General features: G+C 40.5%; 1 protein-coding gene across 10 annotated transcripts in view; it reads right to left on the reverse strand.

The window, feature by feature from the left end:
• The window catches only part of RGL1 (ral guanine nucleotide dissociation stimulator like 1), a 291,840-nt gene that overhangs the window by 32,038 nt on the left and 233,474 nt on the right, over positions 1 to 26,328 (reverse strand). For all 10 annotated transcript variants that reach the window (XM_003815617.5, XM_003815619.5, XM_014342149.4 and 7 more), the window contains 5 exons: positions 15,754 to 15,938; positions 12,640 to 12,764; positions 11,612 to 11,827; positions 7,886 to 7,989; positions 4,314 to 4,398 (listed from right to left, as the gene is read on the reverse strand). In XM_003815617.5, the coding sequence (XP_003815665.1) occupies positions 4,314 to 4,398; positions 7,886 to 7,989; positions 11,612 to 11,827; positions 12,640 to 12,764; positions 15,754 to 15,938 (715 nt within the window). The remainder of the gene's footprint in view (positions 1 to 4,313; positions 4,399 to 7,885; positions 7,990 to 11,611; positions 11,828 to 12,639; positions 12,765 to 15,753; positions 15,939 to 26,328) is intronic.

Consider the following 26,328-nt stretch of genomic DNA (forward strand, 5'->3'; position numbering starts at 1 on the left):
GGGACAGAACCCACTGTGACTCATTATCTATTTAAGTTCTTCCCATCACAAATGATAATAAAGAGAGCTACTATTTAATGATCTCCCATTCATAGTTTTTCCCAGGGATGAATGAAAATAGCCTATACTGGACATGGCGGCATGCGCCTGTAATCCTAGCTACTCAGAAGGCTGAGGCAGGAGGGTCGCTTGAGCCCAGGAGTTCAAGTCCAACTTGAGCAAGATAGTGAGACCCCACCTCTAAAAAAAAGAAAGCAGCCTAATATGCGCCTTTCCTGTGCTAGATAGTTGTGAGTCCTCCGAAATTCTTGAGAATTTGCTTAGAGTGAGAAATCAATTATGTCTGACTTGAATAAGAGTGCCCACCTCTTTCCAGTGTGTAGGTCCTTCTGGTCTCCCTCCAGTATGTCAGTTATGGGCAGAGGAATAATGTATCATAAGTTATTGTAGACACGGCTAAAATTCCTAAAGAGGATTTCTGAAAAGTTCAAAGGCTCCTAAGAATCACAGAATAACAGAGGTGAAAGGGATCTCAAAAGAGCACTTAAGACAACCTCCTCATTAGATAGGAGAGAGAAACGCCTGAGATGGGGAGCTACAAGACTTGTTGATTCCATGACTTTATGATTTCATGAGAATGAGATTCCATCCCTGCTAGAGATCTAAAAAGACCGACGAGTCCCTATTATTCCAAATGAGGTGTCAACTGAAAATCCACTTACCTGCCACATCCAGCAGTTTCAGTTTTTCCTTCCTCAGCCCCAAATCTCCTACTCTGCAATGTCACACAACACCAATCCCTTGAACCTTCTTGAAAGTTTTCATAGGTTTTTGTGACTGTATCACTCATTCTCTCCCCCTGCCTCCTCTGCTGTTCTCATATTCTCTTAGTGATTCTTCTTCTTGTCAAAGTTATCCTCTTGTTTTTTGCTGTACTCATGTCTTTGGAAATACTATCCAATCTCATGATTTTAATCATCACCTATGTTTGGATAAATGCCAAATCTCCCTCTTCCTCCATCAATCTCCTTCTCCCTCTCTCTCTCCTTTTATCTCCCCCTCTGCCCTTCTCTTCCCTCTCCGTCTCTTAGTGCAAATGGCTTGCTTAAGTCTCACCTTTTCTTTATAACCATCTTTAGCAGAGTTCAGCTACCCTCATCCATGCTGTTCTTGGGCTTCAGAGGGCCCTCTTCTACTAGGTCTAGATGGAACTTGTCTACTAGACTCTGGATCCATCTCCATAAATGTTGGTTAACTTAAGCTCAGTAGCTACCAGCAATTATAGCTCAGAACTGTCACAGTTGTAACAGATTCTTGCTCTAACTTTGAGTTTAGCATGTTTTGGAGTGTCACTGAACATACGTCTCCATCAGGGTTGAATTTCTGGGGCTTTCTAGCAGTCCTTTATATAAAGTCAACCGAAAAAATTCTTACCAAGAATCATGAGAACCAAGATTTGGTGGCATTCTGCTTTCTTCCCTGATGTCTTGAAATTTCCAGACTATAATTCACCTGCTTAGAATTACCCAGGTTTCAGAAATCATAAGGACATAGCAGGTTTAAGATAGTCTTTGAGAGGAAATGAAACATTTTTTAAAACAATTAAAAGGAAAACCACAGATTTTTGCTAATTATCATGTTGCCTGGGCCATATTATATAAGTGGCACGTTACATCTTCCCAGAAGAAGAGAAGTTAGGTCATTTAAAACTAAGAGTCCAAGAATTTGAGACCAGCCTGAGAAAAATAGTGAGACTACATATCTACAAAAAATAAAATAAAATAAAACTATTATATTGTTACCCAACCATAAATCCGTATAAAACCAGGAGTAACACTAGAAACAGAGGCCGGTAGTTTTTCCTAGTGACTCTTTTGAGAAACTAAGTACCTTGTGATTCCATTTAAAAAAAAAATGTGCTGACAATTTACACTCAGAATTAGACACTTCATATGAAGAATGATTAACAAAAATGACTGGAAAAGGACCTACAGATATACATGGACTGCCCAAAGCATTTCACTATCATTAATGATAATGCACAGACCACATGAATTCACAGCCAAGTTTTCCATTTCTTTGGAATTTGAGTCATATCTATAAGAAATTTAATTTAGAGTACGGGGGGTAACTTCTGCATTTAAGAAAGGTTTATGGGATCTTTAATGTCTAGATACAGCTTCACTTCTAAGCCTTCAGCCAGAAGGCTGCTACCAGGCAATGAGCTGCACAGTATTCAATTTATCTACTTTGGAAGGAAGACTCAGGACTGTGTGGATTTGAATGTGTGGCTCCAGTTAGTCTAGCTTCATACTGCTGACAGGGAGACCACTAAGCCATCTCCTTCCAGCCAGATGGGTTTCCATTTAAAGTATGCAAAGCCAGGGGCATGTGAAGCAGGGAGTAACACGATCTCAGTAATGATTGTTTAGTGTGCAGTTAATCAGGTAGTGCAAATCCAAAGTCAGACATCAGCACATACTGCCCTTCTCATATCACCTACTCCAAGAAGGGCTAATAGTGGGCATATTGTTAAAAAGTCATGTGAATGATAAGACCCATCAATTCATGCAGCCAAACAATAGCTTCTGAACACTTACTGCATGCCAGGCACTGGTTGGACATTAGGGATACAAAGTGAAAAGATACATACAGCCCCTGCCTGCAAGAGGCCTACAGACCAGTAGAGAGACAGGCAATTGCAATAGAGCAAGTGATAAGTGCCAGGACAGAGAAATGACAGCTTCTCCTGGAGCACAGACCTGAGAATGAAGGAAGGCTTCCAGAAAAGGAGGAGTCTACACTGAGACATGAAGGATAAGTAGGACATAGGACAGGAACAGTCATGAAGACCTTAACAAATGCCCTTATAGGATCGACTAACCTAAGGGTTAGCACCTGGATGCCTTTTCTTACTAACCCCACCTCTACCTGATTTTCACTCCTACTCCAAGTATCTTCCCTAAGCTCAAATATGCAGCTTATTCTCTATTTATTTTCATTTGTTATGCATACTTTGGTTTTACATGAATATAGCTCACCAAATACAAAAAATAACTTACATTTGCATAGCACTTTCAAGTATTTTACCATAGTGAATCTTCAAAACAATTCTATGAAGTCAACAGACCAAATACTTTGATTGGCTCCCATTTATAGAAAAGGAGATTAAGGATAAGAATCACAACTTGTGATTGCCCAGTTCAGGACTTTCCCCTATGGTAGGACCTATCACACTATTTTATAAATGTTTTACCTCCCACATGAGACTGTAATCCCCTTAAGATCAAACACTGCCTTTAATATGGTTTTATCCCCAATACCTAGTGGGTGCTCAACCAATATTTACTGAACTACTAATTTACCTTCTCTATGAAGCTGGATCTGATCCATCCTGCACCTTACTCCAAAAAGGTCAGAAGAAATAGCTTTATGTCTTGGTGATAAAAGCACAGGTTTTAGAGCCTCACCACATTACATTCATATTTTAGCTCTACCACCTATTGGTTGTATGCCTTAGGGCAGGTTATTACCCTCTCTGAGTCTTGGCTATCTACAAAATGATGATGATAAAATCTACTTTATAGAAAGACTATGAGGATAATATTTGGTCTATGCTAGTTCCCCTCTGATGGTTGTTCACAACCTGTTAGTTGTCTTTATTTGACTATTTATTCTTGTTGTTTAGTGTCTATATACCCCAATTAGATGGTAAACTCCAGGAAACAGTGTTTGTGTTAGTCATCTTCATATTTCTAGAAGCAGGTTCAAAGCTTTACAAATATTAGGCATTCAACAAATGTCTGGAGAGATAAAATGAACTAAGCTATATCTTTACCTAGTGTGTCGTTCAGAAGTCAGCACTTACTTGGTGTTCAATAAATACTGCTGACTGACAGATTGTGCAATTTAGTCCAAATAAAGGATGTGGAATTGCAGGCAGGCTTGGCCTCTGTCATTCTAGATGTTTTGCTGAGAAGGAATATTCCAGGGCCTCTCACCCACCTAACTGCCAGCACTTGGTATTTGCAGAGTAGCTTGTTAAGGAGGTACATACACATATGAACTCAAGTTTCACAATCTGCTTGCATAACAGGCAAGCTAAGGGAGGTAGAAAGAGAGAGCTCAACTGGACTTAGAATTTTCTCAGCCCCAAGTTTCTTAGATTCTGCATTTAAAAAAATTTTTGCCTTCTAGTTACTTTAGGCTTTCTTTGGAGTTGAAGGAACTTAAGGAGCCCTCACACTACTCTTCCTTGAATGGATTCCAGAGCTATTAACAGCACTACACAGCAGCCTCACTAAGAGCCTCACCTTCATCAGTAGTTCTCGGCTGGTCAAATGGTTATTATGGTCTGAGAAGATATCTGAAAGTTCTTCAAACATCAGCATTCGGTCCCTATGAAAAGGGATTAAGAAAATATTAACAATGAAGAGTTAGGAATAACCCGACACTTTTGGCCCAGCTGTCCTCAGGACTCATGTCTAAGGAGGGACTGTGCTGATCTCAGGGTTGGTGGGTACTGTAAGCACAGATAAGGCCCATTATTTTTTTTATGCGGGATGGCTTTTTATTTCCTTTAAGGTGGACTTGGCCACCCCTGTGGAGAGAGGTATATTTCCCTAGCCATGCATATTATAATCATAAAAAAGGATTATTCAATTGGGGCATCAAGTTGTTCAATTAGGACATGTTCTTCTCAGTGAGTTAAACAAACAAACAAAAAAAACTGTTACACACACAGAGCCCACAGATCTGAGAGGTCATCTTGGCCAGGCCCCTAAGTTTAGAGATGACGATGCCAGAACCAGGGATTTTCCCAAATTTCCACGAATAACTGCTGAGGGTTGTAGGTATGGAAGCCAAATTTTCTGGCTCACAGGCCACTATTCCTACTCCCAGAGTCAGAGAATGGTGGAACCGGATGGGCTCTGCAACCAGAGGTGGTGAGTTCCAATTGCATCTCTCCACTCACTTTCTGAATGATCCTGGACAAGCTGCTTAACTTTCCTGAGCTTCAATGTTCTCACCTCTACAAGGGAAATATGACAGTGCTTTTATGGGACTGCTGGGACAGTGAGTGAAACCACATATGCAAAGCATCTGCTCTGCCCCTCTCCCTTTCCAGGACACTACATCTCTGTGAGCCTCATGGTTTTCTCTACACACCCTCCAGGGTTAATGAGTGCATGATTCTGAAGACAAAGAATTAATAGGGGCAATATCACTATATATGCAACATTTTCATTATTATGAAAAAAACCATTATTAAGAGCCTGTTTTATAGTGGGTGTAATATTACTCTAAATAATAAAGAAAACCATTAAGCTATTCATATTTGGAGAAAATAATTTCAAAATTAATTATATGTGGCCCTAAATGAAGAGAAATAAATAGGTATTCCCTTTGTCTACTTAAAGCGACAAATGTCAAGGATTATAGGGAAAGTGATAACCAAATAAGATAACTTTTTTCTTACAATAGCAGCTTTATTGAGATATAATCCACATATCATTGAAGTATACAGTCCAATGCTTTTTAGTATATTCACAGAGTTGTGTAGTCATCCCCATCATCAACTTTAGAATATTTTATCACCCCAAAAAGCAGCCCTCTACCCTTTAGCTATCACCCTGGGACCCTACCGTCCTCCCAGTCCCAGCCCTAGGTAACCACTGATCTACATTCCGTGTCCATAGATTTGCTGATTCTGGACATTTCATATACAAGTCCAAGTATATGATACGTAGCTGTTGTGGCTGGCTTTTTAAATTTAGCATGTTTTCAAGGTTCCTTCATGTTACACCATGTATCAGTACTACACTCCTTTTATGCCTGCAAAATATTCCACTGTATAGATGCACCACGTCCAAATAAGTTATCTTAATCCTGTTCCTTGAATTTAACAATGGAGAACATGTAAAGCTGATATAGAAGTGTGTTCTCTAAGGAACTGTGACACTTCTGTAGTGTCCTTGCTAAAACACATACAAACCAACTAAGAAACAAACCAGAAACATGTTACACAGAATGCAGCTTAGAGGGTTTTTCCTTTGTCTTTAGAAAATAGTTTTAAAAGCCAGCTAGAATAAATCTTTTCATATGGCAGCCAAGGAGACTAAGATACAAGTCCATTAATTTTTTTTGCTCATGTTTTAGTCTCAAACTTGCTGTGGAAGAAATCTTAGGCTGGTTACGTGACTTTCCTTAGTGTTCTTTTTTCAACCATCAAAGAAAGGATTACCTTTCGTGGCAATCAGACAAGGTTGCAATCAATTGAGTAAGGCTACATTTTAACACTTGACTGTCCCTTTGTTTTTGATACTATACTACAGTTGAGTGGGGAGTGGTGGTAAGGGAAAGAAGAGGTGAAGTGGAGGTGTGAAGGGTGGGGACACTGCATGCTTCTGATTTTCCCATCGCATTTCACCAGGGCCTATCAAGTAATGATTTTATATGACCCCATCGTTCTTAAGGAGAAATGTGCAGAGGAAAATCTGCACCAACTAATCTCTCTTTAATACACACAATCACCTTGATTATTCAAAATAGAGAAGAAAGAACCTAAAAAAAGAATAATAATCAAGAAAATTGCATTGGTCTTTGAAAAGCCTGCTAGTTCTTCTACTGATAAATATTGATGTCATAAACAAAGCACGAGCTTTGGAGTGCAAGTAGCTGTGGCTTCTACAGCTCTGTAACATTAGGCATTATAAACATCCACTTTATTTTTTTCTTTTTACCCATCAAAGAATCACCTAATAAATAATTTGGCTTACACCAAGTAGACTATCCCCTGAACGAGAATATGAGCTTATCAGCAAGCTTGAGGATTCTGGCACTCATTTTTCAGCATAAATTTATGAAACTCTGGTTTACCAGCTTGGGGCTCTTGCAAATTCAAACAATGCCAGTCTCTTAGGGCTTGATCAACTCTGAGTAAACTTATGAAACTGAGGACCCAGACCTTCCATTCTGCCCCACTACGGCAGCCTGGCTGGGAAGCCAGCTGGCATCCCTCTCCTCCTAACTGAAACTGACTATACCACATGTGGTATAGACCATACAGAATTTATACATTCTTCCCTGATATAGCCTAACTTCCTGACTAGTTCAAACCTGGGCAAACTTGTTGAACGTAGCTGGCCTAGTTGTACTCATGACACAATCCCCAGCCTCTAAATCTGTAGTGACAGAGAATCAGAACTGCCCCCTCCCTCACCTTTCCTTCCTTTGCACAAAGTTCTTTGATCTACAGTGAAGTTCCGGAAATGGAAGCGATGGCAGTAGTGCAAAAATCAGGAAACCAAGTTGTTAATTATTCCAACGGTTGCACCAAGAAATATGAAGAAAAACAGCATAGGATGTGGCCAGTTAATAATTTCAGGTACTTAGGAAAGAACATTTAAAGGTTTCTAATGCCAATAAGATAGTTTTTAAAATGCTGAAACTAAAAGGACAACTAAATAGTTTCCTACTGAACATCAAGAACAAATGTCCTATCTGCACACATTACCCCTTGAGTCCTAAAATAGCTTAGGGCTTTGTAGTGAGGCTGAAAAATAACCAGAAGTAATGGCAAATTGCTGTAACTTCATCACTCCACAACCTTATCCCTCAAAATCCAGATAATAAGCACATCCTTCAAATCATCCCCAAAGCCAATAATCTTGGCTTTGGTATACTTAGAATGAGTTTGATTTCTGCAGGAGCCCTGCCTCAAAAGTCATTAATGATTATGTGTAAGATGCACCCTGCCTGAAACACACAGAGGATTTCAAATATGTTTCTCTAGTTATGCGATACAAGCTTTGAAGGTGAGGACTCATCACAACCACTAATTATCCCGGCCAAAGAAAAGCAGAGCAAACACTTGGGAACTTACCTTGGGACGGCAGCCCAAGTCTTTTTTAACCGATAGATGGAATTAGACTGCAGTGCCGAAACGATGGCCCTCAAGGAGGAAAAATTCTTCAGGAGTCTACATTCCTGCATGGGGAGTGATTAAAACATAAAAGGCATTTAACTATCAATATTACAGTGACTTGGTGGTTTCCTGTTTTAGAGGTATCACAGCTGCTATGAATTCTTACCACAAAATAGGCAGCTGTATAAATAGTGAACATCAAAAAGTGGCTCCTTCCTCCCACCCCAGTCATCGAAACACTTTATAGATTTTGGCACAGTATGCTTGTTTTTCTCCCGTCAATATATTTTTTTGTGTTGTTGTTACAGTTTTATGGTTTCCAGCTTTCCTAGTAAAAACACTAATGGAGGTAAGTCTACAGAGCTATGCTAGAAAGAGCAACTTTCTTCTGCTGAAAGCACACAGATGTCCTAAAAATATGCACTTTAGATCTTCTTTAGATCCCAAAATGAGCTAGGCAGCAGCCACTTTGAGGTCAGATGGTATTGAACATCTCATCACCAACCCTTGTCCACAGAGGTGTATATAATTTGGCAATAAAAATTCACCACAAGTTGAACTTTGGCTTTTATGCTCTTAGCCAAGGGGGGATATTTTTATACGCATTCATTTGGTTTCAAATTGGCTTGTCCTGCAACCATAAACATTCAAAAACACCTTGGTATTTCAATGCTTCCAAAATAACTCGGCCTTTTAAAATAAAATTCATTTTGGCAATGTTTTAAAACAAAATAGAAAGAGAACAGGAAACATTCTGGATGCCATTTTCTGGGTAAGGAGAGAGGCTCCCTATTTAAACTTAAGCTACCATAAGGAGCCTGTAGCATCAGCAGTTAGTGACCTTGGAGTCAAAGTCCTGTGACTGAATAGCAGGGACAGCAAAACAGACAGGGAGAAAGTCCCATTCTTGGCTGGCATGAGGAAGGTAGCAACGTGAGGAGACTGGACCAGGCCTTATGTCAAAGGAGATGCTTCATATACAGGCACATGACAGCGTACTAGGCCCAGTGTTTACAAGCGAGTACACCATGTGAGCACGTATTTGGTTTTGTGTAGAGTATCTCAGGTAAGAAGTCCCAGAGTGATTGGGCATAAATGTAAATCACTTCGAGAATCATTTCACAAAGAAATGTTAATCCTGAATACGAAGGAAAAACAGCACTCTAATTTAGCATGCCAAAATCTGGACACTGAAAACTATGCCAAACAAACCCTCAAACGTTTTCTTTAGAGTAAATGCCAAAGTACTTAATAAAAGTCATGTCCACCCTTTTTAAATGCCTCAATTTCCTCCCCTTATTTGGAAAGATATAAAGAGAAAGAGAGAAGGAGAGAGAAAGAGAGAAACAAAGAAAGAGAAGGAGGGAGGGAGGGAGGGAGGAAAGAAGGAAGGAAGGAAGGGAGGGAGGGAGGGACAGGAAGGAGGGGAAGGAGGGAGGGAGGGAGGAAAAGAGGGAGGGAGGGAGGGGAAGAGAGAGAGAACAAGAGAAATGTTCTGAATTGCAATCTGGAAACTAAGCCTATGGGAGCATGGTTCAACAAAGGTTCACAAAAGTTATATTCTAAAAATCAGGAAACTTGCAATAAAAAAAGGAACTCAGGAACAGATACATCATGCAAATTGAAATAAACACATGGAACACATTATTCAAAAAGAGGCTTAAACTAAGGGTTTAAAGGAGTACAAAAGGCATCTGGTCCCATTTCTAGAAAAAGAGGCATCTTCCAGGAGATGTGATGCAAAAGTAAAAACACACCATTAAGGGCAGTCCAAGAAAATATAGTCATATTAGGTCAGAAAAATTTTCTTTTTCAAATATCCTTTCAATAGAAATTGACTACGATGAATGCAGGAAAGGTAAAATAAATCTTGGTAGCAAACCACTGGTGAGCCTCATTATTTTATTACATTTCCCTACACAATTGTAAAAGATACAACATACTCAGTATTAGGAAGTGATATCACCAAAAAAAAAGTAAGAGCCCTTGGCTTTATTAGCACATGATATGGGATTTGAAATATACTTCAAATGATTCAACTTGCATTTCTTATTACTACATAAATGCACAATTTACATTCAATTTGGACCAAAAGTCATCGCTTGAGCCCCACTATGTCACATACACAGATGCTATATTGTCACTATAGCCAAAGTAGTTGAATGAATTAGGGGTAGACAGTCTGCTTTTGAGACATGCTGTGACACTTATGGCAAAAAAAAAAAATTCCTTATCATTCTAAAAAAACAGAGAACTTCTACACTATATCTCACTCACAACTTCTTTTGTATCTCTTACTTGCTGAGCAATAAGCTCGATTTAGAATAGGAGAAATAGAAGTTGTTTATGCAACTTACACTCTTTGTTTCTTGCTGACTTTCATAATACACTAAGAAGTCTGTAATAACAGACCACCTGAAGACTCAAGGCAAATTATCTGGCACAATTGTGTCTCTGCTCTTTAATCAAAGACAACAAAAGAGAATGTAACATTATGCCCTATCAATAGGGGCTCAAGGAAAAATATATTTAAGGGGACATAAAGCAAAATGTGTTTTGGTTGAGAGTTTACCCATAGAGCCCAGAACACAAATTAATATGATATTTTCATATTAATAATTTTTCAAAATCATTATTTTGCTGATGTAATTTCTTTCGCCTAGAAAAAAAAAACCTCTCTAATCTTCAAATACCAAAAATCCTATCTGTTACTCAAAGTTAATTTCAAATGTCAATTCATCCATGAAACCTTCCTTGATCATCCCATCAGAAATGATTTCTCTCTCCCCCACTTTTACAGTGCTTATCTCCCATGGCCCTACTCCTCTACTGTCTCAGGCTGACATAATTCCAGTATATCTTAGCTTCCTTGTTTGAGTACGGGTTCCTGCAAACAAATAATTATGCTCTATCCTAGTATGTCCCCTAAGTACAGAATATTGTGGTTTACACACATTAGGAGTTCACAAAATATTTGGTGGCCCACTGACTGCACACTGTTGCCATTTTCTCAGTCATGAGATAAGATGCTGAGAAGGGGAGGTCCTATGGTATGTAAGCAGTTCATCCAAGAGACTAGACTCCAACACTCAGAAGAATGTGAGTCAGGCCTAGGAACAGACTCCTCCCCTCCAACTTCAGATTTATATGAGATATGACCTCAGATTAATATGAGATCTCTGTAAGTGTCTCAGTCCTTTAGAAAAGAGATTCAGGACTCTGAAGAAGTACCAGCTCTTCAAAACTGCAGAAGATGTAATGCCTCCAGGTACTGGGAGGGGGCATAGGTAATCACTCTGGGTTGAAGGGCAGTCTGTTTTGACATGCAGACCATACATTTATATTTACTGAACATGGTGCTGAAACCAACACTCAGTCTTGTCGTGAATACAAAGGGGAAAGCAGACAGAATGTCTCACTCTGGAGAGGTAGCAGTGTGAGAGCCCATAACTGGGAAGAAGTGAGCAGGGGTCCAATTTTTTAAAAAAGAGGAAAATAAATAAGCTGCCAAGTTTAGAAAGGCAACTTTTTTCTTACTCTGGAAGAACAACAAAAACCCAGTGGGCTCTCATATATGGTCTTTTGACTGCCTTTTCAACCAAACAGCTAAACCATTTAAACGAAGTGATGGAGCAGTCTCTTGCATCTACCAAACACAAAGAATATTTTATAAAAGACAATTACATGAGCGATGTTGATCCACTTCTCAATGATTTTGGCTCTCTGCTGAGTTTTGAGTTCTTTGCCCCCCAGGATGGTGCTGACAACACATTTGGTGAGGGTATTAAACTGAGAGATGGTGGCACGGATCGTAGGAGCCAAATGTTTGTTTTCCTTCTTATCCCTTCGAGACCAAATGCAGCCCAGGCAGTGGTGAGGCACTACTTTCTTGAAGAGTTGCTGGAACAAAAGAGGAACTGACTTTAAGGACAACACAGACATTTCATATGGCAAAGCATGTCATCTGGGTCATTTGTAAATTGGTATTTTTGTGAATGGCCAGATAATCCTTTTCTACTTGATTTGTCTCATGGTGTCCATTTCAACAGACAAAAGTAAATAATTAATATACTCATCGATAATGTTCACTAGAAGGAAAATCTCCACCCTGTTCCACACTGCCTTGTCAAAAGTGATAAAGCAGAAGAGCTAAAGCCACCACGATAACTCCTCACAGTCCTCTTGTATTTACCATCTAACACCGACCTATGAAATCTGACTGACATACTCAAATATGTCCAGCTCACAAAAATATTCAAACTTCAAAAGTACAGAAAGCACACGTGGAAATGAGGGGCCAGATACAATCACATGTGGATTCTGTGAATTTATTTTATTCTAACTTATACTTTGATCCCTTTACAATCCTCCAAATAAACAGTTCAGATCTTGAAATATTTATGAGTGTAAAGGGAGAAAAATACCCACAGAACAAGGCAGATTTTGTTTCACAGGGATTCGAATTCTTATTTCCCTCTGTGTCTTGAGCTCCAAAAGCACCTTCTCCTAGAGTTGCAAGAAGAGCTCAGGCCTGAATTATTCAGATGATTGATTCAAGACACATCTTAACTCTGTATCTGCAGGCGCAGCCTGTCTCAAGGATTCAAGAAGACTTAAAATCACATTATCCCACTGCTGTCACCGGGGCACCAGTGCCATCACTCCCCTATGTTTTAAGTGAAAGTACATCTGATCACAAAGAGAAGACATACTGCATCCATGTAGGTCAGCTGCTCTGCCACGAGATCTTCTGAGAAGCACGTGAATTCTGCTGACCCTCCACCCTCCAGTTCCTCTTCCTCTTCCAGGCTGAAGGAGATCGTGTTGGGAAGCCCATCTGTTCACATATGGAAAAGATTAGTAATTTGGCGCCAGTGTATATAATCTTGCTTATAGAGTCATCAGACTTGTTTACTCCTTGTTTAGGAAGAAGAGGGCCAATCCTCCAGAACAGCCACAGGGAGACAACCACAAGCACAATGCATCTGAGAACAATGGAGATCTTCCCATCTCTGCTTGTTCTTAGATTCTCTATTAAGATCAGAGCCCTCATGCTCTCACTCTGACAAATCACTGGCTCCTAGGCCAAGGACAGAGCCAGGATAGGCAAAATCTAGAGAGAGCCCTTTGTCTAGGGCTCTTTCAAACTTTTTGATCAGATCAGCTCCAGGACTAATCCAACTAACTCCTAAACCCCAACCATGCAATATTTGGTTGCTGGGCGACTTATAACCAGAAGCCTGGAAGGACTCGCCATGAAGGCAGGTATGACTTTGGGCAATAAAATGAGCCATTTTGGTGTTAGAAATGCTGACGAAGCCCTCAAAATTCTCAAAATGTTCAGAGTCACTTTCAACTTCCACCCAAAGCTAAGAATGCATGAAGCAGAACAGTCTTCAACTAAATTCACCTGAACCTATCACAGCCAAGATCATCAATTAGCAAATTACATAGGGCACAGCATGAAGAAGAGAAAATCAGTACCCAGGATTCCGAATAAAAAGCAGAAGAGCCCACACCTGGAATAGGACCTCCAGTCTCCATTTTGAAAGACTGGAATTTGATGAAGGTTTTCTGACTTAAATCCCCAGCCTTCCTTTCCTGGAACCTTTCCCCAGTGCTCGGGTTGTTTCCCAACCTCAGCCCCTTCACACTCCTCACACTCCTTCCTGTCAAACCTGTTCTCAAGGAAAGAAAACTCTAGTTACATTCAGTTATATCTTAGCAGAAATGTAAATCGGCATGTTACTACTCCCCCAGAATGCTTATATTTTGAGCCTTTTCTTTCTTTCTTTGTAGAATTAAAGACTATTGGGCATCTTGGATTAAGTCACAGTGGCTTTCCTTCATTTTCCAGGGAAAAGGAGCTTCCGAGAGTGGACCCTACACCACTTCCCCTTTAGGGCAGCATGTGGTTATCTGCCTACACTGGTGGTAGGTATGTGATTTGAGGATTGCCCCTTTACCCTGGACTTGAAGTTCCAGATGCCAATGGGGTTGGGTTATGACTGAAAAACGTAGAAGGGGATCACTGCCTATCCCCGGAGTCTGCGACACAAACAGGTACAAGCTAAAGGAAGCTAAAACCCCATGACATGGAGGATGTTAAGCAATCTAATTTCATCATTCTTCCTCCATACAACTCTGGCACTGTTTAATTTAGTGGAGTAATTAGAAACTTGGGATCCCAAATAAAGGTTCAGAAAGGGCCTCTCCCTCGTCTTGTCAACAAATACATAAATATATCCCATTTGCCCTGCAATGCAGAGCCTAACCCACTTCAGTCAAGGAGCAGGGTATGTGCTAAGGCTTGATCTTTCCATTCATTCATTCAGCAAACACAGCAGCCCAATGTGTGTCTATAATGTTGCTGTGCATGAAGATTACATGATCCTTTCTCTCTGGGGCATAGTCCATGCCTTCACTGTTTTCTGCTTTTGATTCTCCTCCAGAGATAAGTAACAACATGAAGCACAATTTTACTTTTTAAAAACATATAGGAGAGCTTGCTTCTTCCGCAGGAGTAAAATTGGGTAAAACAAGCACATGGGAACTGAGGCAATCTCCCTCTCCCCTGCCTCAGCCTGCCAAATGAGCTCTGCCTTGCAGTCCCTGTGTTGGAAACAATGAATGACTGGTCCCACCGGTTCCCCAATTAGGCTCAGAGCCAGGGGCAGCCCCAGTGGGGAGAGCTGGGCTCCAACACAGCGTTTCCCACTCCAGCACAAAGCCAGGCATGGAGGCCCTGAAGGGAGCTGAGGTCCGCAGCTGGAGGAGTGCCCCTGGTATTCAAACATTCCTGGCAGATGAAGTCATCTGAGATATAGAGTATTTGGCAGTCAGCTTCCAATGATGCAATTGCATTTCCCTCTCTCTGGGACCCCCATCCATAAGAAATTCAGCAGGTATTGTTTAGAATTTAGGTCTATTTTCTTTGGAGCTGATGCAGCTTTCCTTATTGGTGCTGAGGAACATTTCCTTTCCCTTACTGATGAAGTCAGGCATCCCTTCAGGGTAATGCCTGTCAGAAGCTCCAAGTGGGTCAGCCACCATGGAAACTGTCACCCAGCACCCCAGTGAGAGGATACAACATCACACTGGAAGCCTGTCCCAGCCTCTTTCTGACTTTCTTCAAAGCCTAATAGTTCCAAGCACCTCATGACCTGCAGTGGTGGCCTTTCCTTTGTCCTTGCAAATAGGAAGTCAATTCTTCAAATAGGGAAAAACAGCTGCAGAAACTTCCTTTGATGAGGCCCTTAGAGATGCTAAATGATGACAATCTGCACTGGCAGGGGACCCGTTACAGTGATGCTTTTCCATACTGAAGGACAAACACCTTTTCCAAGCTTTTGGGAGGGCAGGATCAGAACTAGACTTCATTCCTTGACTGCTAGACGGGAGTGGTTGTGATGGAAGGATAGAAGGAGCCATTAAACAGGTAATAAAATGCAAATTCAGGTTCAGCATGGTACATGTTGATAAGGGAAGATTAAAGTTCATCAAGGAGACCCTCTTCTTGGTAACAGAAGAAACCCCAGGAAATTACTTAATTTTTCTGAGCTGGAGTTTCCACAGTTTCCTCATCCATAAAATGAGGGAGCCAGATTAGGTAGTCTTGAAAATACCCTTCTCTGTCTAAAATTCTAGGCTCTCTAATTAGTACTTCAGTAATCTTGAGAATTTTATACTCAAGCCAATCCTCCAGCAGCATGTTGTTTTGAGGGTACCAAGGTTTCCTACTAGCCAGCACAGGGAGAACCTTTCTCCAGCGTGGAGGCTGGAGAATCAGAATCTAGCCTTTTCCCTGGGAACAAACAAGTACTCACTGTCAGTTTCCACTTCTTGCTTCTGAAACTGCTCAAGAAGATTTTGTGCTCTTCTTTCTGGGTCAGAGCCCGGCATCATCCGCGTGAGATAATCCAGCAGTTTCTGTAAGCAAGGGAAGTGAGGGGGCTCTCGGAAGTCTTCTGCACACTGGTCAAGCCAGGCCCTTAGTATGGAAGCGATTGCACTGAGAAAGAGAAATGGAGAGTCACTGTACCCAGCTGGCTGTGGGGAGGCAAAGCAATCCCTGGACACCAGGGTGGACCCCAGGGGCACCCCTGGAAACTTGGGTGGGTGGTCAACAGATCATTCATCCAAAAGTTCCTAGAAACATCAATGGATTTAAATCACTTGAAAACAAACTAAACTTTATTGTTTTAAGTGGAGTGCTGCAGTGAAACTGATAAGGTTTTTTGTTGTTGTTGTTTGTTTGTTTTAAGGAGGCTAAACTTTGGAAAAACCCATACAGGGCAGAAAAATTGATGTGTAGAAGGTTTAGTGAGTCCTAAAGAAACTTCAAAGCAATCTGTACACAATAAGATTATGCTCAAATTAAATCCCACAAAATCTGCCACCTAATATGTTAGGAAATAACTGACTGCCGGTAGGCCAGAAATCCATCTGATGAAAGGAAGTGCCTGAGTATGGAAAGATAAATGCATAAATTCAAGTTGACAAGGATCACCAGGGCTTCAGCATGAACACTGAAAATGTCCTCATAAAATTATCCTTTTGTTTCTCAAATTACAATGAGAGGAATATGCTTCAAGTAGCAGAAACAGTAGGTAGAGAAGTTATGTCTTTAAAAGATAAAGAACAAAAACTTGATAAGCAAAGGTGATTTCTTCTGATGGCTCTGTGGGTCACAGAGTCCACCTAGGGGAAGACAAGGTTCCAGGGCACAAAAAGAGACAGGGTCATTTGTATGTGCACAGCTCCCTCCAGTATGTTAGTAATAACACAGCATGTTGTCTTTAGGTTGGGGCACCCACTCACTGAAGGCTAGAGACAAATAGCTGAAGGATAAAAAGGATAAAATGTTTTGCATGCTATTATTCTATGCTTCATCTTCAAAGAAGACTTTACCAACACTCCTGACTCAATCACATGCCACAGACAAGGAGAACAGAACAGAACACTCTGCCTGCCTAGCAACCAGTTACCCCATACAGTCCAGGAATAGTCACTGCTGAAGGCTGGAGAAGATGACAGGGACTATACATTAATCCATGCATCTTTTATTGACAGAGACACAACACCTCATCTTAACTAAACACTTTACCAAAAATTTTCAGCCAAAAAGAATTTTTTAGCACATTTTAAAATTATCATTATCACCTAATTATACTTCAAACAAATTGTTTTTTTAGTTAACAAACTATAACTGGACTAAGTTATTACCCACATATGTGAAACTGAAGGCTGGGCTTTCACAGGTGTGTCTAACTTTCTTCACATCTTGATTTCACACCAAGAAGCTGGACTATCATCAAAGCATAAGTATGACTAAAGCCAATTTAATGCTTAACTTTTGGAATTGAAGTACAAACAGAAAGAAAATAAATGTGTTACTGTTTTCATTATGGTGTAGATCATTGTTTCACTAATGTGGAACGTTAAAGCATTTGGAACTATAATATTCAATTATCTGCATCTAAAGTAGATACATGAAACCATCAAATGAAAGTCATAGAAATAATTCAATACTCCAAATATTTAGTCCAGATTAAATGAAATGATAAACAATAATTTCACTTTCTTCCAGAAAGCCAGAAATTAATTGAAAACCTGATATTTGCATTTACATCAGCTTGACTTCTACAGAAAAAGAGTTTTGCACCTTTAAAAAGAGGGATGAATTAATCTAATTAACACCACTATACTTGCTTAACGTTTCTTAATATTTCAGTGAAAAGATACTCTTATGATGACACTGATGGAAAAACAGATATGGAGAGGTGATAATTCATATCATATACTCAAGTCAAAAACAGTAGCAGCCTAACAACAAGACAGTGTTTCACTGAAAAGAACACCCAGACGGAAACACAAAATTACAGGTAAGAGTCAGTGATGCTAATATATTATTCACTTCTTAAATGCCTGTGATCCTTAATTATTATGATAAAACTCATTATTTATTGCAAAAAAGTAAGTCTTACAAAGGTACATAAACTAAAAAAGCAAAATACCTACTCTCTCCCTTCATCCTAATCCCATTCCCAGGACCTTTTGTTAACTGTTAGAATATATCCTTCTAGGCTTTTCTGTGGATATGTATACATATTTAAATATACATAATATGTGCCAGGTGTGGTGGCTCACGCCTGTAATCCCAGCACTTTGGGAGGCTGAGACAGGATTATTGCTTGAGCCCAGGAGTTCGAGACCAGCTAGGGCAATGTGGCGAAACCCCATCTCTACAAAAAATACAGAAAATTAGCCAGGTGTGGTGGTACACACCTGTAGTCCCAGCTGTTCAGGAGGCTGAGGTGGGTGGATTGATTGTACCCAAGAGATAGAGGCTGCAGTGAGCTGTGATCACACCACTGCACTCCAGCCTGGGTAACAGAGCGAGACCCTATCTCCAAAAAAAAAGATAGATAGATAATAGATAGATAGATAGATAGATAGATAGATAGATAGATAGATAGATAGATAGATAGAAAATCAATATGGGCTTTTTTACTGAGCAGTATATTACAGATACTTCATCATTACCTCTAGATCTATCTTATTGTTTCTCATGATGTGGACACACCATAATTAAGTATTCTTCTACTGGAAGGCAGGTATTTTAAGTTATTTTCAGGTTGTCACAACTACAAAATATGTGCATCCTTGCCTCCATCTCTGCATGCTCGTGTGGGTATTTCTGATGGGCACACAGCACTTACCTCTATGGAGAGCTGCAGCCTCAGAAGAACTAGGAGAGTTCTAAAGAGGAGCCTTCGTCCACATTAGACTTGCCCTTAGGTGGACGTTTTGTGTTCCTCAATCTGATGTTTTTAATGAGCTCTGGCGATCTATACATTTTTTTACTCTTTGTGACAGTGACCTTCCTGTAGCTTAGCCTAAGAAGGCTTTGACAGTTCACCACAAACTCAGATACTCAATCAGCCAGAAAAAAGCATTTTCACACAAAAGAGGAATGAAGGGGGAGGAGGACGAAGAAACAGAGAGAGGGAAAGACATACACAAACAGCACAATAGAACACGAGGCAGAGCCCTGCCCTCCTCATCGGCAGAGCGTTTCTCAGCACACCAGGCAGGGAAGCTTTCTGGAAAGGCCTGGACACATGCCCAAGGCTCACAGTAGCTTTGTGTGTGCCAGTCCTGGGAAGAAACTTTCCGTTCTTGATAGATTTAGAAGCAGATACAAATGCGAAACTTTTAAGATTTCAAAAAAGAAAGCAACATCGCAAAATAATGATGAAAAGAAAAACAGGATTACTGGCCAATGGCTTTTCGGTCTTACCCAGCCTGGCTCCAGTCCTAAGATCTAACTTATATATTAACCAGAACAGAGTGGGGGGATGTAAAGAATCTTACAGCTGAAGGGAAGTTCGAGTTTGAAGTCACAAATTTACAGGTCTGGTATGTCTGTTAGACTACAGAAGCCACTTGGTTCTGTACACAGACCAAGACAGGACGCTTGGAGACCTGGAGAAGGAAAACTCTATCTTTCATCCTGGCTGTCCCACCGGGGAACTAAGGAAGCCTGGATAGGTCAGTTAACTCCACTGACCCCCCTCTCTGGGGAAGAGATATAATAACACCTTCTTCATCTACCTGACACTGATCAGTTGTGATTTCAAATGATATAATGTCAATAAGGACATTTTGAGATACCTGGAGAGAAACATAATTATCAACAGTCTTACAACTACTTGCCAGAAGTCATAGAAGGAAGGGATTGAAAAGGTAAAATGGCTCAGCGAAAATCCATCAGCACTCACAGGAATTGACTCAAAGAATCTGCCACCTCTCACAGGAAGAATGACACAGAATACAAGCCATGCTATGACATGTATGACTTCAGGCCTGCTGGAAGAAGATGGCTGCTGTGAACACACACACAAGACACACACACACATACGTGCCCACATACATATACCTTGAGGTATCCTCTCTAGGACAAATCAAAGACATCAAACTGTAGTATTAACTGCAAGAGATGATTCTTGAATAACTTGTAAAGGCAGAAGTAATTCCTGAAGCCAAACTGGATGATTACAATTGTGACATAACCTAAATTCAGTCTGGAGAAAAGCCAGTATGTGACTTCCTTTTCCAAAGTAATCTTTGGTGGCTCACAGAACAAAACTCCTCGGTCCTAAGGGCAAGTATGCCGGGTAGGTGGCCAAGGCCAGGGGCCCAAAACTGATAGCAGAGGAGACAACCAAAATTGAGTTTTCTACCTCAGGCATTCTTGGCAACATACAAAACTTTGTAGTGTGTGATTCTTTTCCAACCGACTGCAATCGTCTATAGGGGAAGGAAGACATGCTCAGATGTCACTGTTTGAAACATACTAAAGCAGCTTCTAGGACTTTTGCTTCTAAGAAATTCATTCACCAATTAAACTAATACTTGTTGAGTGCCCTTTATTTCCCAGAGTCACAAAAACAATTTATGCGATGAGCATCACAATACAGTAAGTCCAGGGTCCCAGGGAAGCACTGAACTTCAGAGGGAGCTGACCTGGTCAAGGCTTTAGGGAGGGTCTCCCTGAGGAAATGATGTGAAAGCTGAGATCTTGAGGGTTAGGAGTCAGTGGGATGAGGACTCTGGGGCAGCAATGAGGCAGAGGTTCTGCGGTGAAAGAGCTAAACACTTGTAGAGGACTTAAAGAACTGTTAAACTAAAAAATATAAAGAGTTGGGGGAAAGGAGCATGATGAAATCTGCTATACTCATTGATTTTTTTTTTTTTTTTTTTTTGAGACAGAGCTGTCACCCAGGCTGGAGTGCAGTGGCGCAATCTCGGCTCACTGCAATCTTCGCCTCCCAGGTTCAAGCGATTCTCCTGCCTCAACCTCCCGAGTAGCTGGGATTACAGGCACGTGCCACCATGCCTGGCTAATTTTTTTTTTCTTTTTAGTAGAGACCAGGTTTCACCATGTTGGCCAGGCTGGTTTCAAACTCCTGACCTCAGGTGATCCACCTGCCTTGGCCTCCCAAAGTGCTGGGATTACAGGCGTGAGCCACCGCAGCTGGCCACTCATTGATTTCTCAGCCAACCAGAAATCACACCTAATAACACCTGGTTAGAAGACATTAGACAGATGCACCTTGGCTGAGAGATAAAAGAAAATGGTTCAGAACTTCTAGCCACCCCACGGATCTTCAGGCACGCAATGCAGAGAGGGCTGAGGCAAGCATTTAGGCAGCGATTATGCGCAAATCACAGATTTTTTAATGAATGCAGATTTTAGGTAAACGTATTAAATCATATTAACATTCCATAGGCAGTAAAATACTCTGTAATTGGTCAAACGTTTAATACAAATTTTTTCAGGTATGAAGTCACCTCTCCCATGATGTGTAACTTCTGAGCCAAGAAATAGGATTACCATGACAAAAAGAATAACACTATCCATCTAGAGTTCTTTTCTCTCCCCAGCAATCTATTTGAAATAATAATTTTTTGTACTTAATCATCAGCAGAAAATAAGACATGGAACCATTTATCAAAAGCAGCAAAATGTTTTTCTATTTTAATACATTCTCTGAGAACTGGATCTTGTCTTCGCTGCAGATAATGAAAAGGTAAGAAGATTTACGCAGACAGTGGGCCTTTCAAGCAATGAAGTAACTTCTGCCAAGCTCTGAGGGCAGGATCTAATACACTTTGTCCTTCAAGAACTGAAGCCTAAGTCAACCTTGACCCTGACTCTGGGCCGGACCCTCCACCTTGTTCTCCTAATCATAGAACAGTTTTGCTCTGTTTCAGGGAAGGTTGCCAGATAGAAGCTGCCTCTGAGACCTCCAGCTAGATGATTTTCCTGATGAGAAGGAACAAAGAAAGATACAAAGCTTTCCTCTTTGTTTTTTTCCTGGAAAGGATGAAAATATTATTATCTGGACTTGTCAAGGTTGTCCTGCGTTGCTTTTTTACACTTTACATTATCACATTTCAGTGCTGTTGGTAAACAGAGATTCAAATACTAGGAGGAGACGTGAAAGAGAGATTGAGAGGAGACCAGGGAAATAATGCCAACAAAGCGAGAGTCAGATTTAAGCACTAAGAAGGCAAGGGCAACGCAGGGACTATGGGGAAGGGAGAGAAGAGAAAAAAAAAAAAACCTCCACGGCAAGAAGGAGGAAGAAAAAGATTATGAAAGGAAGATATACAGAAAGACAGTAAATGTGAGTGGGAGAGGGCCCGGAGTAGGATGGATAAGCCTGAAGCCAATTACCCAAAGTCAAGGTTATTTACACACCTGTCTTTCATTCCCAAGCAAAGTACTTAAGAGAAATATTTTCATTTTTATCAGAGGAAAAATAGTAAAGGTCATGCAGCACAGAGGTTAAGGCCTCGGTTAAATCCCAGCTCTTTCATTTATTCACTGTGTAGCCTTGGACATGTTCCTTAACCTACGCCCCAGGTTCCTCCTCTGTAAAATAAGAATAATAAAACATAATCATTATGAGGATTTAACAAGTATGTACAGTACTTAACACAGGGACCATTCCTACTAAGTAGTCCATAAATTCTAGCTATTATTAGAAAAGGACATCGCCAGTCACCAAAATTATCTTTCAAGGACCTCAATAACTCATTCCCCACAGTCCAAGAAGGGAGTTTTCATGTTATAAATAGAACTCTATTGAAAAAAATGGCTGAGGCCTTCTATAGTTTTCACCACTAGAACTGAGTTTCCGCTGGTAGTGACAGATGCTACGAGGCACAAGGAACAGGAAGCAGGTTCTCCTTTGATGGGCCTAATTTGGTCTTGTTTCCTCACATCCTTCAACCCATCTCCTTCCCCAGGAAAAAGGTCTAGCTTCCACATTTCTAACAGCTGTGTGCGAACCTTGCTCAGGGTATTCATTCAATAATAAAGCAACAGCCAGGCAAAACAGCATAGAGCAATGGAAATAATGACAAAAGATCTCAGAATAATAACAATCTAAAACATTAGTCACAACAATGATATTGTAATCTAGTTCTTCATGTACTTCCGCAGTCTTATTATGGTGATATAGGCAAATGCGGAGAAAAATCTTGAGTATCTGAGATCCCAGCGCTCTTCTATAAATGGCATGCCTGGGCTTCCCACCCAGGTCTTGGAGTCAGTTGGACGGGAGTTCAAATATCAGACCTGTCACTTAACCACCTGCCTGATCTTAGTCAAAATACATAACTTCTCTGAAGCTTCACTTTATATCCTATAAAGTGAGGACAATATCTCAGCATATTTGTGATGGTTGAAGAAGACACAAATATAAAGTACTTAGCAGAATGCCTTGTAAGCATACCACAAATTGTAGCCAATGGTGGTGGCAAGGGCAGTGTCATCATTTTCTTTGTTTACAATGCTGTGCAGTGAATCAAACAATACAGTCTAATTGTGATGTCTGTTTTCCTTTCTAAAAGAGACATTCTTTAATGTAGAAAACCCTATGAGATACTCGTATGATTGATCTGTCTTCTTTTTGAGCCATTGATTATCAATGTTGTTTTATTCTTCCTCAACTATTAGAACATCAGTTTCTGCTCAGGGCTTTCTACCCATGTCCCTAAAATGCAGACTTGACTTAGAATGCTAATGGCTTGTAAAACTATGGTTTTTATTCTTCTTTGTCCTGTAGGGATATTTTAAAGACAATACCAGACTCTTCGATATGGCATATCACTTCTTCATTTCTTTTGTTTCACTTTAAAAAAAAAATTCCTTTCACATTATAACTTTTAATTCTTCTAAATTGGAGTTTTAAATCTTGTTTTTGCTGTTCTTCACCCCTCCTCCTTTTCCCCATTTTTGTTATAATCACTCCAATTAATTTCAATTGCCTTCTTAGGGCATCTGAATTTGCAAGAATGAATATTGATTGCAAACTCTCTGGGCAGATTTTTTAACTTTCCACTGTGAAGTTTCTGAGGCAGTAATGTAACACAGCCAACTTCCTTTAACTCCTTTCCTTTCTCTTTAAAGTGTATCCAATGTCTTGGATTACTACTATTTACATGATCCTTTACCAGTGACTGAAATCTGGTGTCACTGTTTACAACTTCTGGGAAAAGATTACAAGAACAATATACGTATCTTCTGAATATGTGGAAATGAAAGCAGAACGATTTCAACAATTTGAAGTACTACTATGGTAGAGAGTTTGAGAAAACAAAACTTGGCACTCCAAGAGGAAACTGATGAGATTCAATTAAAGAAAAGAAAACAGAAACAATTTCAACCTTATAATAGTCATTAAAGGAAAGAAATAAAGCATCATTTCTTGAGGAGTTTTAAATCTCTTTAAATAGAGTTATATATAGAGAGAGGGAGATATGGCCATCTCATATAAAATTCAGAGAATGAAGATTCGTGTTGTAAAAGCTCTATATGGTTAATATCCCTTCTTTACATTCTCTTCATTTCTGAATTCAATGACTATAATAAATCTGCCCTAGAGACAATTCGCTTTTTCCATCTGGTTCAGATTTTATTATTTAAAAAGATAGCATTTTATCGTGTAAAAATGTCAGCAGGAAAAGGGCACGGGTAGAATGAATATAGGCAGAAATGTTTTCTTCTGTCATAGAAAGTGAGTTTCCTAATTGATAAATAGTGGCCAATTTAGGAATCCTAGAAATAAATGTGGCACACCTTATATAATCAGTCTAGCCCTACCATCAGAAATCACCGTGAGGCAAAGATTCCAACATCCAGAAGCCTTGGAAGTTGAATCCTTTGCAACTGAAGACATTCTTGTCTTAGCCAGATAACTTTAGAGGGTCCTGACATTGTGCAAAGCCTGAACTCTGGACTGGAATTACAAGTACTCCGCATGTGGGAGTCCCTGCACAATCTGATACTTTTTTAAATGCATGAAGAACACTAGTCGGTTGTGGTCCAAGACATCAGAAACCAATTTTTCATCTTGAATGCTTCATCTATATTTCCACATTTTCCTTCTTTAAAGTTCTTTTACCCTCTGAAAGGTTTAAATCCATATTTGGAAATACAGGAAAGATTTTACTTGGTACTTGGGAGACTGTATAAAATGGAAGGGTTGCTCTTTGCTTTACAGCAAAAACGGGAAAACAAACAATATTTGGGCATTTTTCTGTTCATGGTTAAATCCAATAGTGAGTCCCTGTCCCCATCCCCTCCTCCACCCAGGTCTGCAAAACTGAAGGCAACTGCCCTAAACAGGATGTTTACTTCTTGAATGTCATTGGATTCCTGCTGTCGGTTTTCCACCTGAAATCACAAGAGAACAGATTCATAGCAAAAGAAAACAATGGGCATTTTGCCACTCCTTGCCTTACTCCCACAAGACAATGCTTTAGCTCAGCTCTTTATTCATGACCCCAGTGAGCAGCTGTGATGTCATGACTAATAACAAACAAAGCTTGTGTATGTGTTTCTTCCTGTCTCTTCAAAACTGGTAACACACTTTCCAACAGAGAAAAGTGGTCGAAGGTACCGTACTCTCAAAAGTCCACTATGCTGTGTGGACCATATCTCTGTTTCTGTTATTCATTTTTTGAGAGAAAGAAAAAGCTAAATAAATTTTATCTTAGACATCACTGAACTTAAAAGGACCTCAGCGAGCATTTATTCCAAGCACTCATTTTTCAGGTGAAGAAACTGAAACAAAGGGAGGAGAAGGGACTAAGCCAAGGTCAGATGACTGGTAAGTGACAGAGTGATAGAGAAGGAGCAGGATCCGAGTTCTCCAGGCTCCTTCACCAGGGCCTTTCCCTCTCCATGTGGCTGCCTCTGAATCACTTCCACATTTGATTCAGCTACTTATAAAAAGAGACACAAATAAAGAAATTTCCAAATAGGCCTGCTCCTATTTTTATGTATGTTAGGTATTCATAAAGACAGTTTCACTTGAGAACTAGAGCCTCAATACTACATAGCAGGGTTTCTTAGGCACTATTGACATTTAAGGTCAGATCATTCCTTGTTGGGGTAGAGGAGAGTTACTTTGTGCATGCTGAAAGATTCTCCCCCGGGCCCGAAAGCTTGAAGGGATGAGTAACTCCTCCCTTCTCAGGCCCAGTCCCAAGGCTCAAGGCCACTTGCGCCAGCAGCACGCATCAGCAAGATAGCAGAAGCAGGAAGACAGCGGGCCAGAAGACACCTACCCTGGCCGGAAGACAACTACCCTGGCCTGAAGACACCTACCGTGGCCGGAAGACACATACCCCTGAAGACCGAGAAAGAGGCCGTCCAGGTACTACGTAGCAGTCACGTCAGACTGGGACACTTCCTGTTCACAGAGGACTACAAAGCCCCTGTCCCGTCCTCACTTGGGGCTGATGTCATTTTAGGTCTCAGCCCGCCTGCACCCAGGCACTCATTAAAACAGTGTGTTGCTCCACACCGCTTTGTGTTGTCT

This window comes from Pan paniscus, chromosome 1 (assembly GCF_029289425.2).
Source record: "Pan paniscus chromosome 1, NHGRI_mPanPan1-v2.0_pri, whole genome shotgun sequence".
In the NCBI taxonomy this organism is placed as follows: domain Eukaryota; kingdom Metazoa; phylum Chordata; class Mammalia; order Primates; family Hominidae; genus Pan; species Pan paniscus.